Source organism: Phyllobates terribilis, unplaced genomic scaffold (assembly GCF_046119375.1).
Source record: "Phyllobates terribilis strain yellow unplaced genomic scaffold, ASM4611937v1 Scaffold_12__6_contigs__length_324123572, whole genome shotgun sequence".
Classification (NCBI taxonomy): domain Eukaryota; kingdom Metazoa; phylum Chordata; class Amphibia; order Anura; family Dendrobatidae; genus Phyllobates; species Phyllobates terribilis.
The window spans coordinates 8,375,567-8,389,538 of record NW_027362772.1 but is presented as its reverse complement, the minus strand read 5'-3'; the positions used below and the strand labels follow the sequence as shown (position 1 = coordinate 8,389,538).

General features: G+C 41.6%; 2 protein-coding genes across 2 annotated transcripts in view; both read right to left on the bottom strand.

The window, feature by feature from the left end:
* The window catches only part of LOC141171879 (uncharacterized), a 307,194-nt gene that overhangs the window by 288,095 nt on the left and 5,127 nt on the right, over nt 1-13,972 (bottom strand). The window lies entirely within an intron of this gene.
* The window catches only part of LOC141171888 (gastrula zinc finger protein XlCGF66.1-like), a 469,561-nt gene continuing 467,339 nt past the window's right edge, over nt 11,751-13,972 (bottom strand). The window contains exons 2-6 of the mRNA XM_073655526.1: nt 12,739-12,889; nt 12,430-12,609; nt 12,223-12,346; nt 12,046-12,139; nt 11,751-11,847 (exon numbers count right to left, since the gene is read on the bottom strand). Coding sequence (XP_073511627.1) covers nt 11,835-11,847; nt 12,046-12,139; nt 12,223-12,346; nt 12,430-12,609; nt 12,739-12,889 — 562 coding nt within the window. The 3' untranslated portion in view covers nt 11,751-11,834. The remainder of the gene's footprint in view (nt 11,848-12,045; nt 12,140-12,222; nt 12,347-12,429; nt 12,610-12,738; nt 12,890-13,972) is intronic.

Below are 13,972 nucleotides of genomic sequence, written 5' to 3'. Positions count from 1 at the left end.
TTTATAGAAGGTCCTGTAGGTGCTCGAATACACACGCTTCTTGAGAAAGAGTCTTGCGAAACGAGCAAATCTATACCAGTGGTGTGGGGATCCCATTGATGTGCTAACCGTGCGGGCATTGAAGCTGGGTGAGTTCCATATATGAGGCTGTACGGATTTGTGTGGGACGGGCTGGGCAACATATGAGACTGCTTGCATTTTTTATTACAATCTGTTACTATCTGCACTAGCAGTCTAGCACTTTGGTTGTATGTCCTCATACCCACCCCTAACCCATGTATGCAATGACTCATATATATTTAGCCCAGCTGTTGCATCCTCCGTGGGACTCCCTGACACTTGGCACTATGCACTTTACTTCCCCTGCATTGTGACTTATATGAAATGATTTTGTATGTACTATTTTGCAAATCTTACCTAATAAAACTATGTTCTTTATGCTGTAAAACTCATTTCTTCTCCTCTTTTAAAAACATTCGTATCAAACATTGTCTGCTCGGGTTCAACCACACCGACCCCAAACAGGCAATGTCCGGAGTTTGCTCATCATAAAATAAAAATCGCTTCTCTCCCCTTCGCTGAGGTCCCGACCTGCGTGGAGAGTCTTCTTGACCAAGGGGATCCCTAGCTAGGAATCCTGAAAGGGATTCCCTTGGGTACGATGACATACGTGCATGGAAGAGGACCCTCCACGTCTGCCGGTACCTCAGCAAAGGGGTAAGTAGCAATATATATATTTTCTTTTTACGATCTGGTCAGTGATGAGGATGTGGTGGACAGATCCTCCACTCCTCTGAGTCTCCATACCCATTGAGTTCAATACAGATGATAGTTTGGGGGTGCTGAACCCAAACCCGGATTTTCTTGTGTGTTTGGGACAGAACTGCCCGAACTGAACTTTAGCAGGTTCACTTCTCACTAATCATATTTTGGGTATAAGATGTATAAATGTGGTCAAGTTACGTTTTTTTTTTAATTCCAAAACTTTAAATTTTCTAGATAAGTAACTTTACAAACAGAAAAATGTTAACACTTGGTCAAACCAACCAACAAAATATTTAAAGCGTAACTCCAAAAAAAAACAAAAAAAAATTTTGATATGTTATAGTACCTGTGGCACTGATCTTTTCCAATGGAGACCCATTCCAGCAGCTTTTTTTTTTTTTTTTAAATATAATTTTTTTCTAAATTGTATTTAGTCCCATCCAAGTTACAGCAGCAGGCTCTATGTGCAGCAGGATTTCAGTGGTTACTAAGGAAGTTGGGCCCCCTTGGTAGCAGAAATTGTGGATGGATTCAGGCTTCCTGTGATACATTCAGGGCTGCTCGTTCACAGCCCTCTGGAAAGTTCCCCTTCCCCCTCCCCTCATGTGCTTCATCCTGGACAAGAGGAGGGCCCCCCCCCTGTGAAAAGCCAGTAAAGGACTGAGCACATGGGGAGTTGGGGAGCTTTGCAGGGTGGCTGTGAACCAGCCTCCCTGTATACATCATAGGGAGCACGTTGATGCCTCTTTCAAACTTGCTGTTTTCCTGGCGATTACCGCGACAATTTAAAACCGCAGCGGTAATCGCCAGGAAGATAGAACATGTTTTAAAATGTAAAACTGCGCTTCTTTCTGCTGCACAGTTTTCCCGCGATTTGAGCCCATTGACTTCCATTGAGCAAATCAAGTGCTATCTAGTGGTTTTGCCGGCAATTACCGCCGCGGTTTTTAAACTGCTGCGATAATCGCCGGCAAAACTGTTAGTCTGAAAGAGGCCTGACAGTTGCACCCCCCGTGTAGCCACGCCCCCTAGAGTCCGTCCACAAGTTCTGCTACTAAGGCGAAACGACCTCCTTAGTAGCCACTGAAATCCTGCATCACATGGAGCCTGCTGCTGGAACTTGGATGGGACTTTTCTCGTAGAAGTGAAGTTGCTGGAAGGGGGTCTCCATTGAAAAAGAAGATCAGTGCCGCAGGTACTATGACATAGCAAAACTTTTTTTTTTTTTTTTTTTTTTAGAGTTACGCTTTAACTGTATAAATTAAAACTGTTAATCAAGAAACATAAAGGGTATAGAGGGGGAAGGGTTAGAGAAAAAGAGGAAAGAAAAGAAAAATTGCAGGTGTTAATGTTTGAATTATTTTACAGCTAAATATGTGACCATGAACTAAAATTCAAAGCTGTAGGCAATGCCTCTCAGATAATCTATCAAGCTTCTATTGTTTAAATCTTGCACATCTTGTTCGATCATACATATTCCAAAGCTGAACTGGAAACAAAAGGTGCCTGACGTCCTCTGCGAGTAATTCGACCAATATGGGTATCTTCAAAATAGTTGGCAATGGGTATTGCTTCTTGTGGAAAGTCAGGATTTTCCACTAACTCTTCAAATGAAGGCACAATATTCTGTGGTGGTAGAAAGGCAAGGGCAGGTATCATGCGTATCCAATGAGCAAATTCATGGTCACCTTGATATTACACCTTGAGTCCTTCATTTTGAACTTTACGCCAAACTGACTGTAATAGGTGGAAGAAGCAACCAGTCTTCTCAAGGTTGGGGAATTCACTCTCAAATGCCTGAAATTCAGCTAGTTCAAAATCCAACATCAGGTTGTGTGGCTGCAGTCCAGGTTGTGTGGCTGCAGTCCAGGTTGTGTGGCTGCAGTCCTTGTTGTGTGGCTGCAGTCCTTGTTGTGTGGCTGCAGTCCTTGTTGTGTGGCTGCAGTCCAGGTTGTGTGGCTGCAGTCCAGGTTGTGTGGCTGCAGTCCAGGTTGTGTGGCTGCAGTCCAGGTTGTGTGGCTGCAGTCCAGGTTGTGTGGCTGCAGTCCAGGTTGTGTGGCTGCAGTCCAGGTTGTGTGGCTGCAGTCCAGGTTGTGTGGCTGCAGTCCAGGTTGTGTGGCTGCAGTCCAGGTTGTGTGGCTGCAGTCCAGGTTGTGTGGCTGCAGTCCAGGTTGCATGTTCTTCAGCTCTTGTAGCAACCTCTGGTACGTTGAACGGCTCTTGTCCGTCAGCAAGGCGTACACTACAGGAACAACAAGGCCGCTGTGGACTACATGGATTGTATAAAGTTGCTTGAACAGGGCTGGTGTACTGAAAAACATTCCATCAGCAAACCACTCTTTACTTTGTGCCAGTAGATGGAGATTGTCTCTTGTTCCAAATATCAAGATACGGCTGTGTCCACTTCCTAATTAAAAGTGAAAGTATTAGTACAGGAAATAATGAGAGACAAAATAAAAAGTAACAAGTAGCAGAAAGAGAATTTCGGGATGAATTCACAAAAAAATTTTCCTTATCAGAAGCATCCGTTGTTCATATCTCACATTAAAAACTCACATTTTGCTTTAGATTTTCTGATTTTATAACAGAAACTTAAAACTGAAGCAAAATCTGGTGTGAAGGGGATAAACAATAGTTTTTTCTACGACATGTATTGTCCCAGTGGAAAATTATATATTCCTGCTTAAAAATGCTTCCAAGCTTCAGAAATGTCACATTTTCAAAGTTGTGAAAGGATTAATGGCACCAGAAACCAGCAAAATGCAGAATTCCATGATAATAAAAGGTTTACATCAGGAAAAACGAGCAAACGTGTAAGAAGTATTTGTGAAAAGAAAGCATACCAACTCAATGGTTCATTAGGTCGGGGTCATATGCAGCGTAAATGTCTAAATCCCATCCACATGCTGATGAAAAAATGTACAGTTAAAAAAAATGACATGCAGTGCAGCAGTGGCGTACCTACCATGTAGGCAGGGGACGCCACTGCCCCCGGGCCCTCAGGGGGCCTGCCGCCAAGGGGTGTAATGCGCCCATGAACACCGGGCCCCCTGGATCTACCATGCTCTGGTAGGTGCCTGTCACCTACTGGAGCATGGCAAGGATAAATGAATACTCACCGCCTCCTGCGGCGCTGCTTTCCTCACTCTGCTTTGATGCAGATCCTGAGACGTGAGCGATCACATGATTGCATACATCATTCCAGGTCCTGTATCAAAGCAGAGGAACGAAGCGTGTGGCAGCAGGTGGTGAATATTAATTAACCCCCTGCCATGCTCCGGTAAGTGACAGGCACCTACCGGAGCATGGTGTACCCTCTTCCCAGCACTAATTCAGCATTGGAACTTCATTTCAGGCTGTTGGCAGGGGGCGAGGCTAAAGGGGGCAGGGCATCACAGAGGAAGGGGGGCCCAGGCCCTTTCAAAACTTTGCTATGGGGCTAGGGCCAAGCTACTTATGACCCTGCATGTGAATGTATGCTGCCATTATGCAAAGAAGATTCCAGCCATTCAGACAAGGGGCTAAAATTCTGCACTAAAATGGATATCTAGTGATGCGGGTTTGATGCGACAACCTTGTCCTCTGGCTGTGATTGACAATGGCTGGATACCTGCAAATCATGGTGGGTGGACAAGGTTACCACTCTGCTTATGAATATGGCAGACCACTGTATCTCAAAGGCAGGACTTCTACTTTGAAGCTGAGCAGAGAATCAGACTGCAACTAAACAAGTGAGGCATAGTTGGAATCAGTAGGCCTCACCCTACATTATACTATCCTCAAAGTTTCCCTTTAAGGCAAAAAAATCACATAGTATTCTATATCAGCACTTTGCAATATAGAATTTTTCTCATTTGTGCAACATAAACTTTGCAATAATTCTGCATAATGGAAATGTTAAATGCTTACCAGAGTCATGCAGAAGGAACTGCTGCTGGATACCATCAATATTGATCTCCTGGAACTCCTGGGGAATAACAAGTTGATCAAGGGTTTGGGGCAACCTTGGAATATTGCCAAGTTGCCTTGATAATCGTATTGTTCTCTTCAGTGATGCTTTCCTTGGGAGAAGTGCTACAACATTAGAATGGGCTCCTGAAATGACTTCTGTGAGAATCTGTTGTGGGGTCTCCGGTGTTGTCCTTGCCCTGGTGACCGCCTCATTGACAGGTCGGATTGATTCAGGTCTTGCTGCTTGTGCTGCGTGGTTGTCGGGATTGGTTACTTTCACCAGATGCTTCATTGGTCCAAAACACGTCCCTTGCAAGTCGACCGTTTTTCACACACCCAGATGGAATGGACGTCGTCAGACGTTCGTTTGGAAAATACGTAAATGTGATTCTCGTAGACCAACTGCTTCTTCCCACGTTTGGTAGAACTGAATTCATACTTGTAGACGGTGAATTGCTGTGAAAGCTGACTGATTTTTTTGTGCTCGTACACCTCTCTCTTTGTAGAGATTTTAGACACTGCTATATTCTGATGTAAAGATGGAATAAAAGCTCGTCTAATGCAACTTGCAGGACGCCTGACCTGCAAATTGTCACATCTGCAACAAAACTTGCAAAAAAGCAGCTGGGTCAGGTAAAAGTTCACAAAATGTTTAGATTTTAGAGTGGTTTACATTCCCCACATAAATCAGGCCTCATTCACACTACATTTTTTTAATACGTTTATTTGTTTCGTGTTATGTTTTTGTAACACAAAAGCGTTTTAGAAATGTTTTGGAAAATGTCTTGTTAAAATTGAGGGCAAAATGCTCTGACACTATAATGAAATCAGATGTGAGGTTTACAGATGGAAACAGTTGATTTAACATGTCACAAAAGTGCAGCCTCTGTACAGTACTGTGGTGACATGAGGATTGATGACGGACGGGAATTTATGAACCACAAGGACAAACTGGCGAAACATCCAAACACAAAATTCTGGGGGCAAAACAGGATACAAACATCCAGGGGCGAACTGCTGGTTACGAAACATCCAGGGGCGAACTGCTGGTTGCGAAACATCCGGGGGCGATATGTGCGGGGGTGAAATATGCGGGGCAAAAAATCCTGGGGGCCAAATGCACCCGGGGGCAAAACATCCAATTCCCATGCCACATTCGGACTGTAAGATGCACCCCCTACTTTCCTCCAAAATTTTGCAGGAAAAAAGTGCATCTTATAGTCCGAAAAATACGGTATATACGATATAAAACCTATTGTCTGAAGGGATACTTAAGTGCTTTGATCAATTAAAGAGGGGATTTGGGTTGACAAACAATTCTATAGATATTTACAGTTTCGGCGTTCATTTAATGCACAATCAAAATGGACTCCCTTTTGGGTAAAAAATAATACTTTTGTTAAGTTGGTATTAGAGAAGGGAAATACTAAGATTCCTATGTAACATAGGATACCGGACTGATGCTGAATGTCCACGATGTAAAATGGATGATGCGGGCCTATTACATACGCTATGGGAATGCCGGGAGTCAGGTAAATGCTGGAAAGGAGTTCTGTCTATTATAAAGAGGGAATATAAAATAGATATTCAACCAGACCCAAAAAATGCCTATTAGGTATATTAGAAGATTATATGGAATTTGACCCAATTTCAATAGGGATTTCACGTATTTTATTTCAAACTAGGAAACATATTACATCCAAATGGATTAACCCCTCACCCCCAGAAATTAGTGAACTCAAAAATAGGATAACTAATATCAGACTGGGTGGATCAGGGAAATGCTGTAGATATAGTATATCTTGACTTCAGCAAAGCATTTGACAAAGTATCTCACACCATCCTTATTGAAAAAATGACCAAGTATGCAATGGACCAGGCAACTGTTAGGTGGATTCATAACTGGCTTAGTGATCGGACTCAAAGGGTGGTTGTAAATGGCTTCACATCCAGCTGGATGAATGTCTCAAGTGGGGTACCACAGGGCTCCGTCCTGGGACCTGTATTGTTCAACATCTTTATCAATGATTTAGATGAAGGAATTGAGGGTAAACTGATTAAATTTGCTGATGACACAAAGCTAGGAGGAATAGCTAATACTAGAGAAGAGAGAGAGAGGATTCAAAAAGACCTAAATAAACTGGAGCAGTGGGCAGCAACCAACAGAATGGTTTTTAACAGGGAAAAATGCAAAGTACTACATCTGGGCAATAAAAATGAAAAAAACATATACAGAATGGGAGGAATAGAGCTAAGCAACAGTACATGTGAAAAAGACTTAGGTATACTAATAGATCATAGACTGAACATGAGTCAACAGTGTGATGCAGCAGCAAAAAAGGCAAATACAATTCTGGGATGTATTAACAGAAGCATACAGTCTAGATCACGTGAAGTCATTATCGGTCTTTACTCCTCTTTGGTCAGACCTCATCTGGAATACTGTGTACAGTTTTGGGCACCACATTTTAAAAAAGACATAGACAAACTGGAGCAAGTTCAGAGAAGAGCGACCAGAATGGTGACTGGTCTGCAAACCATGTCCTATGAGGAACGGTTGCAGGATTTGGGAATGTTTAGCTTGCAAAAAAGAAGACTGAGAGGAGACTTAATAGCTGTCTACAAATATGTCAAGGGCTGTCACATTGTAGAAGGATCATCTTTATTCTCATTTGCACAAGGAAAGACTAGAAGCAATGGGATGAAACTAAATGGGAGGAGACACAGATTAGATATTAGAAAAAACTTTTTGACAGTTAGGGTGATTAATGAGTGGAACAGGCTGCCACGAGAGGTGGTGAGTTCCCCTTCAATGGACGTCTTCAAACAGAGGCTGGACAGACATCTGTCTGAGATGATCTAGTGAATCCTGCTTTGAGCAGGGGGTTGGACCAGATGACCCAGGAGGTCCCTTCCAACCCTACCATTCTATGATTCTATGATTAGAAAAAGGGGTATATCAAAAATGAATCTCAATGAATAAATTTGAGAAAATATGAGACTTATGGTTGGATACACCTGGAATGCCATCAAGGGGGTTATTGCTGGAGAGACAATTTGACTTATGGAGGAAGGGAGGCATTGACGAGGTCTAATGTTTCATTGTGTATTGGAATTCCTTAACACGTGGTCTGGGTAATATAGCACACCTATATGTGTATAGGATTATAATGTTTATTACAATATTATGCTTATATAAGAGATTTCAAGAATGTGGAATGTTAATTGTAAGATATAGTAACTGCAAGTTATCAGACGGTAATGGGCAAGCTGAAAGGATATATCGGAGAGATGCATGTATGTTATTTTATTATTGTATGTACTGGTTTCTTGTTTTGTAAAAAAAAAAACTAATGGAAAAAACTCAAAAATGTATTGGATTAAAAAAAAAAGAATAGGAAAAAGGCTTCTCCCCTGTGTGGGTTCTCTGGTGCTTAATTAAAGCTGATCTCCGGTTAAAACATTTCACACATTCTGAACATGAAAAATGCTTCTCCCCTGTGTGAATTCTCTGATGTCTAACAAGATCTGACTTCCGGTTAAAACATTTCCCACATTCTGAACATAAAAAAGGCTTCTCCCCGGTGTGGGTTCTCTGGTGAATAACCAAAGCTGATTTATAGTTAAAACATCTCCCACATTTGGAACAAGAAAATCTATTGCCCACTGTGTGGGTTCTCTAGTGCTAAATTAAAGCTGATCTCCGGTTAAAACATTTCACACATTCTGAACATGAAAAAGGCTTCTCCCCTGTGTGAATTCTCTGATGTCTAACAAGATCTGACTTCCGGTTAAAACATTTCCCACATTCTGAACATGAAAAAGGCTTCTCCCCTGTGTGAATTCTCTGGTGGTCAACCAAAGCTGGTTTATGGTTAAAACATTTCCCACATTCTAAACATGAAAATGGCTTCTCCCCTGTGTGAATTCTCTGGTGTCTAACAAGATCTGATTTCTGGATAAAACATTTCCCACATTCAGAACAGGAAAAAGGCTTCTCCCCTGTGTGAGTTCTCTGGTGCTTAACCAAAGCTGATTTATGGTAAAAACATTTCTCACATTCTGAACATGAAAAAGGCTTCTTCTCCCCTGTGTGAGTTCTCTGGTGCTTAACCAAAGTTAATTTCTGGTTAAAACATTTCCCACATTCTGAACATGAAAAAGGCTTCTCCCCTGTGTGAGTTCTCTGGTGAATAACAAAATATGATTTCTGGTTAAAACATTTCCCACATTTTGGACAGGAAAAAGGCTTCTCCCCTTTGTGAATTATCTGATGTCTAACAAGATCGGATTTCCGGTTAAAACATTTTCCACATTCTGAACATGAAAAAGGCTTCTCCCCTGTGTGGGTTCTCTGGTGAATAACCAAAACTGATTTACGGTTAAAACATCTCCCACATTTGGAACAAGAAAATCTATTGTCCACTGTGTGTATTTTTGGACTTATAGACTTTTCGAGGGTAAAACTATTTCCATTTTCTGAAAGTGAAAATGACTTCTTTGCTTTAGGAGTAGCTCGTTTTTCAATTTTTATTCTTTTATTTTGACTTTCCTTAGTAGTCGGTAATGAATCAGAAGACAGGACCTGTTTCATAGGATCAGATGACAGATCTTTGCTGTGAAGGGATGATGGTAGATCTGGAGTAATGGCATTCACTTCAATTGTATCCCGTGGGATCTCAAGATCATCTGATATAAAAATCTCCTGTCCCTCTGATCTCCTGGTACAGTCATCTGCCAAGAAAAAAAAACAATTATTAATTTTAAATAAAACATCCTTGAAATTTATATTTTTGAACATTTCTACTTAAAATGTCTGTAGAAATGACAACTTATTGACAGAATGACAGTGAATGACAATTCACAGTCTAATAGAAAACTTCATAGGATGAACCAGTGGAGCGTCGTGTTCAACTGTTTGTTCATTCTGCCTCCAAAATATGGAATAAGAAGCCACCAAACAATGTTATGTAGATGAAAATGATACCAATAAAAACTTCTACTCATCCATAAACCAATCCAGCAATATCCCCTCTCCCAAAGTCAAATCTCCTCCTCTCTTCTGAGCCTTGCAGTGTGCCCAAACCACATTTATCATCCATGTATTTGGCATTACTATGGTGAGAAGAACCCTCTTCATTTACGGTGTGCGTCTCCTGGAGCACAATCTGGGCACTATGTGTTGGGTAATAAAATGGCCAATGTGCAATTTTTACTCTCCAACATCGACTGTGAGCTAATGTCCAGAAAATGGCCGTGGAATCAAAATAGTCACTACTCCTATAGATTAATTCATTGAGGGTTATAATTTCCAAAATGGAGTCACTTTATGGGGATTTCTATTGCTCTGGTTTTCTGCTATTTTGTCATATTAAGGTTTCTACAAATGTTGTGTCCCATCTCCTCTGGGATCTGCAAGATCTGCATTCAAATAGCTAAATGGCGCTCCTTCCCTTCTTACCCTGCCATGTGCCCAGACAGTAGTCTACAACCGTATATAGGGGATTGTCACATTCAAGAGTAGTTGGAAATAATTTGTAAGGTCCATTTGTTTCCTATTATCCTTTGTGAAGAATTCCAAAGTTATCATCACATAAAGTGACACACGTCAGATTTGAAAAATGGAACCTGATTAGGAACAAAATACTGTCTGCGGGAAGGGGTTAAATCAGAGTATTTTGGGAACGAACTGTTGTAGTCAAAAACTGTGAGTATAGACAGTAACACATCTACTGAAATGATCGAACTGAACAGTCTTCTCAGTAAATAGTGAGTAACTAGTGGTGAAACCTCTCTGGGGTAATTAGAGTCTGGGGCTCGGGGGCTCTTCATCATCTAAACTATCGTAAGGGACAATATTTTCTGCCAGATAAATTTCAAAAAGAAATATTAGACATTGAAGTAGAACTTTTTATAATAGTGCAGAGATGACGCATCTTAAATTTAGACCTCGGGTATTGGGAAGAGGTAATGGAGACCTTCTTTTAAAGACCACCATGGAGTTACATTGACCCAAAAGCGAGTCAGGCCGATCCCACCACAATAAAACTATCATTGAGAATGAACCTGCAAAAAAGACAGAATAAAAGATATGTTACATCCCCAACAACAACGTATATATAAGGGAGAGCTCCAACGCTAAACCGGAGTCGCACTCATTTATGGTGGACCATTGGAGGTATGATGAGTACTGACCAGAAGAGTAGAGAAAGTATTAGTGCCCCCATTTCAGGAGAGATTGTGCAGGAATCTGAATTCTTTAGGATTGAAAACATAATGGAATTTATGACGTGGAGTGAATCCATGAAACCAGGGTTCGAGCCATGCCACCACATCTCCTGCAGGCGTGAATAGATGTATATTACAGCCATCAGCCACGCACAGCTTAGAGACATATCATGGCCCACGAGTAATGTTATTTATGTAGTTTATCAAGATCCTGTTTGAAGATAGTTTGAAAAGTCAGGATAAAGGGAAACTCCGTTGTTATTGTACAGAAATTCACACTTGGCCCTCACTGCACATTTAATGTTGTCGATCATAAAAGTGAAGCTTGGCCAGAAAGACTGGACCTGGTCTTGTAGGGACCATATGAGAACATTCAGCAGCACAGAAGGGAGAGAAGGTAGATTCATCCAAAAAGATATCAGGGATCTAGGAAGCCAACAGCATCATTACCCTCCGCTTTCTCTTACAGGCCCATCAGAATACGTTTCTTCAAGTGATTTTCTCACTTGTCAGCACTTTCTACGTACGCTGTCATTTGGCTTTGTAGTTTACAGATCTGGGCAGGTAACGGTCAGCGTCTACTAATCCCAGGGGGTAGGTGGATCCTCCAGGTTGTAAGTTCTACAGAAAAGGTCTTTTAAAATTACACAAAATAATGTGAACATTTTTGGATGGAGGAAAATGTTGTGGTCTAGAGGGAAAATGGTGATCACACGATTGTGATACGGCCGGACTACACCACCGATAAAGCAGCCGCAGCTGGTGACTGAGAAGAATCTGTGCCTTCTCTGCATTTAGTGGTTACTAGTCACCAGGGTAGTCATATGTAGGAATCTCCTCCTTACACCGCTCATCACCCCTCACATATGTCTCTGTAGTATTAATATGGGTCAGATCTTCACCCTGAAACAAATATTGTAAAAGTCACAGACAGATGGAGAAGTCACATCTATGATCAGCTCTAATCCTGCCATCTCCACCGTTCTCATTACACAAGTATAAAACATATAATACTGGTGGATAAAACAAGACAGAGCACAAGACCTTCACAGCCGTCTACACATCATAGGGGAGATCTCAGGACACCTGCTCTCCATCTACCTGATGATCCTGAGGAACATTAGGATCTTCTTTACAGTCCTGTGGAAGAAGAGGACGGGACATCTCTCTGGTGTTGTCCTCTTACTGGATAGATCTGGAGGAAACACATACAGGAACTGAATTCATTCTTTACATACAGATAATTATAGGCCGTGTGTATTTAGTCCTGTCTATTACCTGGTGATGTGAGGGGCTGGGGAACCTCCATCATGATGTCCTTGTACAGATATTTGTGTCCTTCTAAATATTCCCACTCCTCCATGGATAAATAGACAGCGACATCCTGACACCTTATAGGAACCTGACACATACAATGATACCATCATCCCCCCGATCCCTCCATAGCGTTACTGTATAATGTCCCAGCATTCCCAGCAGTGTCACCTCTCTAGTCAGCAACTCAATCATCTTGTAGGTGAGTTCTAGGATCTTCTGGTCATTGATGTCCTCATGTATCAGGGGGTGAGATGGAGGCCCTGTGATTGGGCTCAGGGGTCTTCCCCATCCCTCAGACACAGGGTCCTGACAGCGCTCATTAGAGGTCTTCTTCACTACTGTGTAATCCTGATTGTGGAGAGACACATTAATAAATCTCAGTACAGACATTTCCAGAGTCCTCACCTCTCCAGTTCTGTCCATCTGTTATTCTCATAGATAAGAATGATGTAATGTGACGTCATCAGAATCTCTCACCTCTCCAGTAAGCCGGAAGAGGATCTCTAGGGTGAGGTGTAATATCCTCTCCGCCATCTTCTCTCTGTCCATGCCCATCCTTGATAGGTGATTCAGAAAAATTCTCTTAATATAGAAGATCTTCACTGAGAGGATCTGATATTGTAGAGACCTGAATGAGAAGAAGATGAGCCGATGTAACATCATAAAGAATTCTGTGTAATAATACAATTACTGGAGACAATAAGGGAAATATATCAGGAGATAGAATGTGTAGATGTTGTGTTCTCTAGTTTTTATGGACTGGAACATAAGTTGAATTGCTGACTTAGACATCTCCTCCATACTTCCAATCACTGGCTAAGTTGGCCACTGCTTCAGTAAGAATCACCCAGAAACCCAAGCAGCAATGGTATTTTTATTATTTAACAACATTCTGCTTTTGTCCCTGACGTACTAATAAAACCTCTATATTTTAGGCCACAGACAACAAGCAGTTTCTTCCTCGGAGTCTGCAGCTGAATACGTTTCTTATAGACTCATCTTCCATAACGCTAATTCTCCTCATATACATTACACATGGCATGAGAAATAACAACTTCATGATGAGGACGACATCTTCATCTTCTAATACAGCTCCAGAAACAAATTTGGCCAGAGTCCGTCACTGACTACATCATCACCGACCGTCTGTATGAATGTTTCCCGTCTTCCCCACGTTGTAATCTTTTATCACGTTAGATCTCATTTATAAGAGCGTGTGTGTAAGAACAAGACAGTTATTTGATGCTAATGTCTCCATGTACAGTGGTTTATTCCTGGATATTATGTTTCTTTTAGCATTTTCCTGTAGGCTTCCATATATTACATGAAAAACACCAAAAAAAGAAAAGCAAGTGTTAAAACAAAATAAAATTGGGGATGGTGGCACTGTGGGAACATTATACTGTATGTGGGAAGATGGCGGTACTGTGGGAACATTATACTGTATGTAGGGGGATGGTGGGACTGTGACAACATTATACTGTATGTGGGAAGATTGCGGAACTGTGGGAACATTATACTGTATGTGGGGGGGATGGTGGTAATGTGGGAACATTATACTGTATGTGGGAAGATTGCGGAACTATTATACTGTATGTGGGGGGGGGTGGTAATGTGGGAATATTATATTGTATGTGGGAAGATGGTGGTACTGTGGGAACATTATACTGTATGTGGGGGGATGGCGGTACTGTGAGAACACTATACTGTA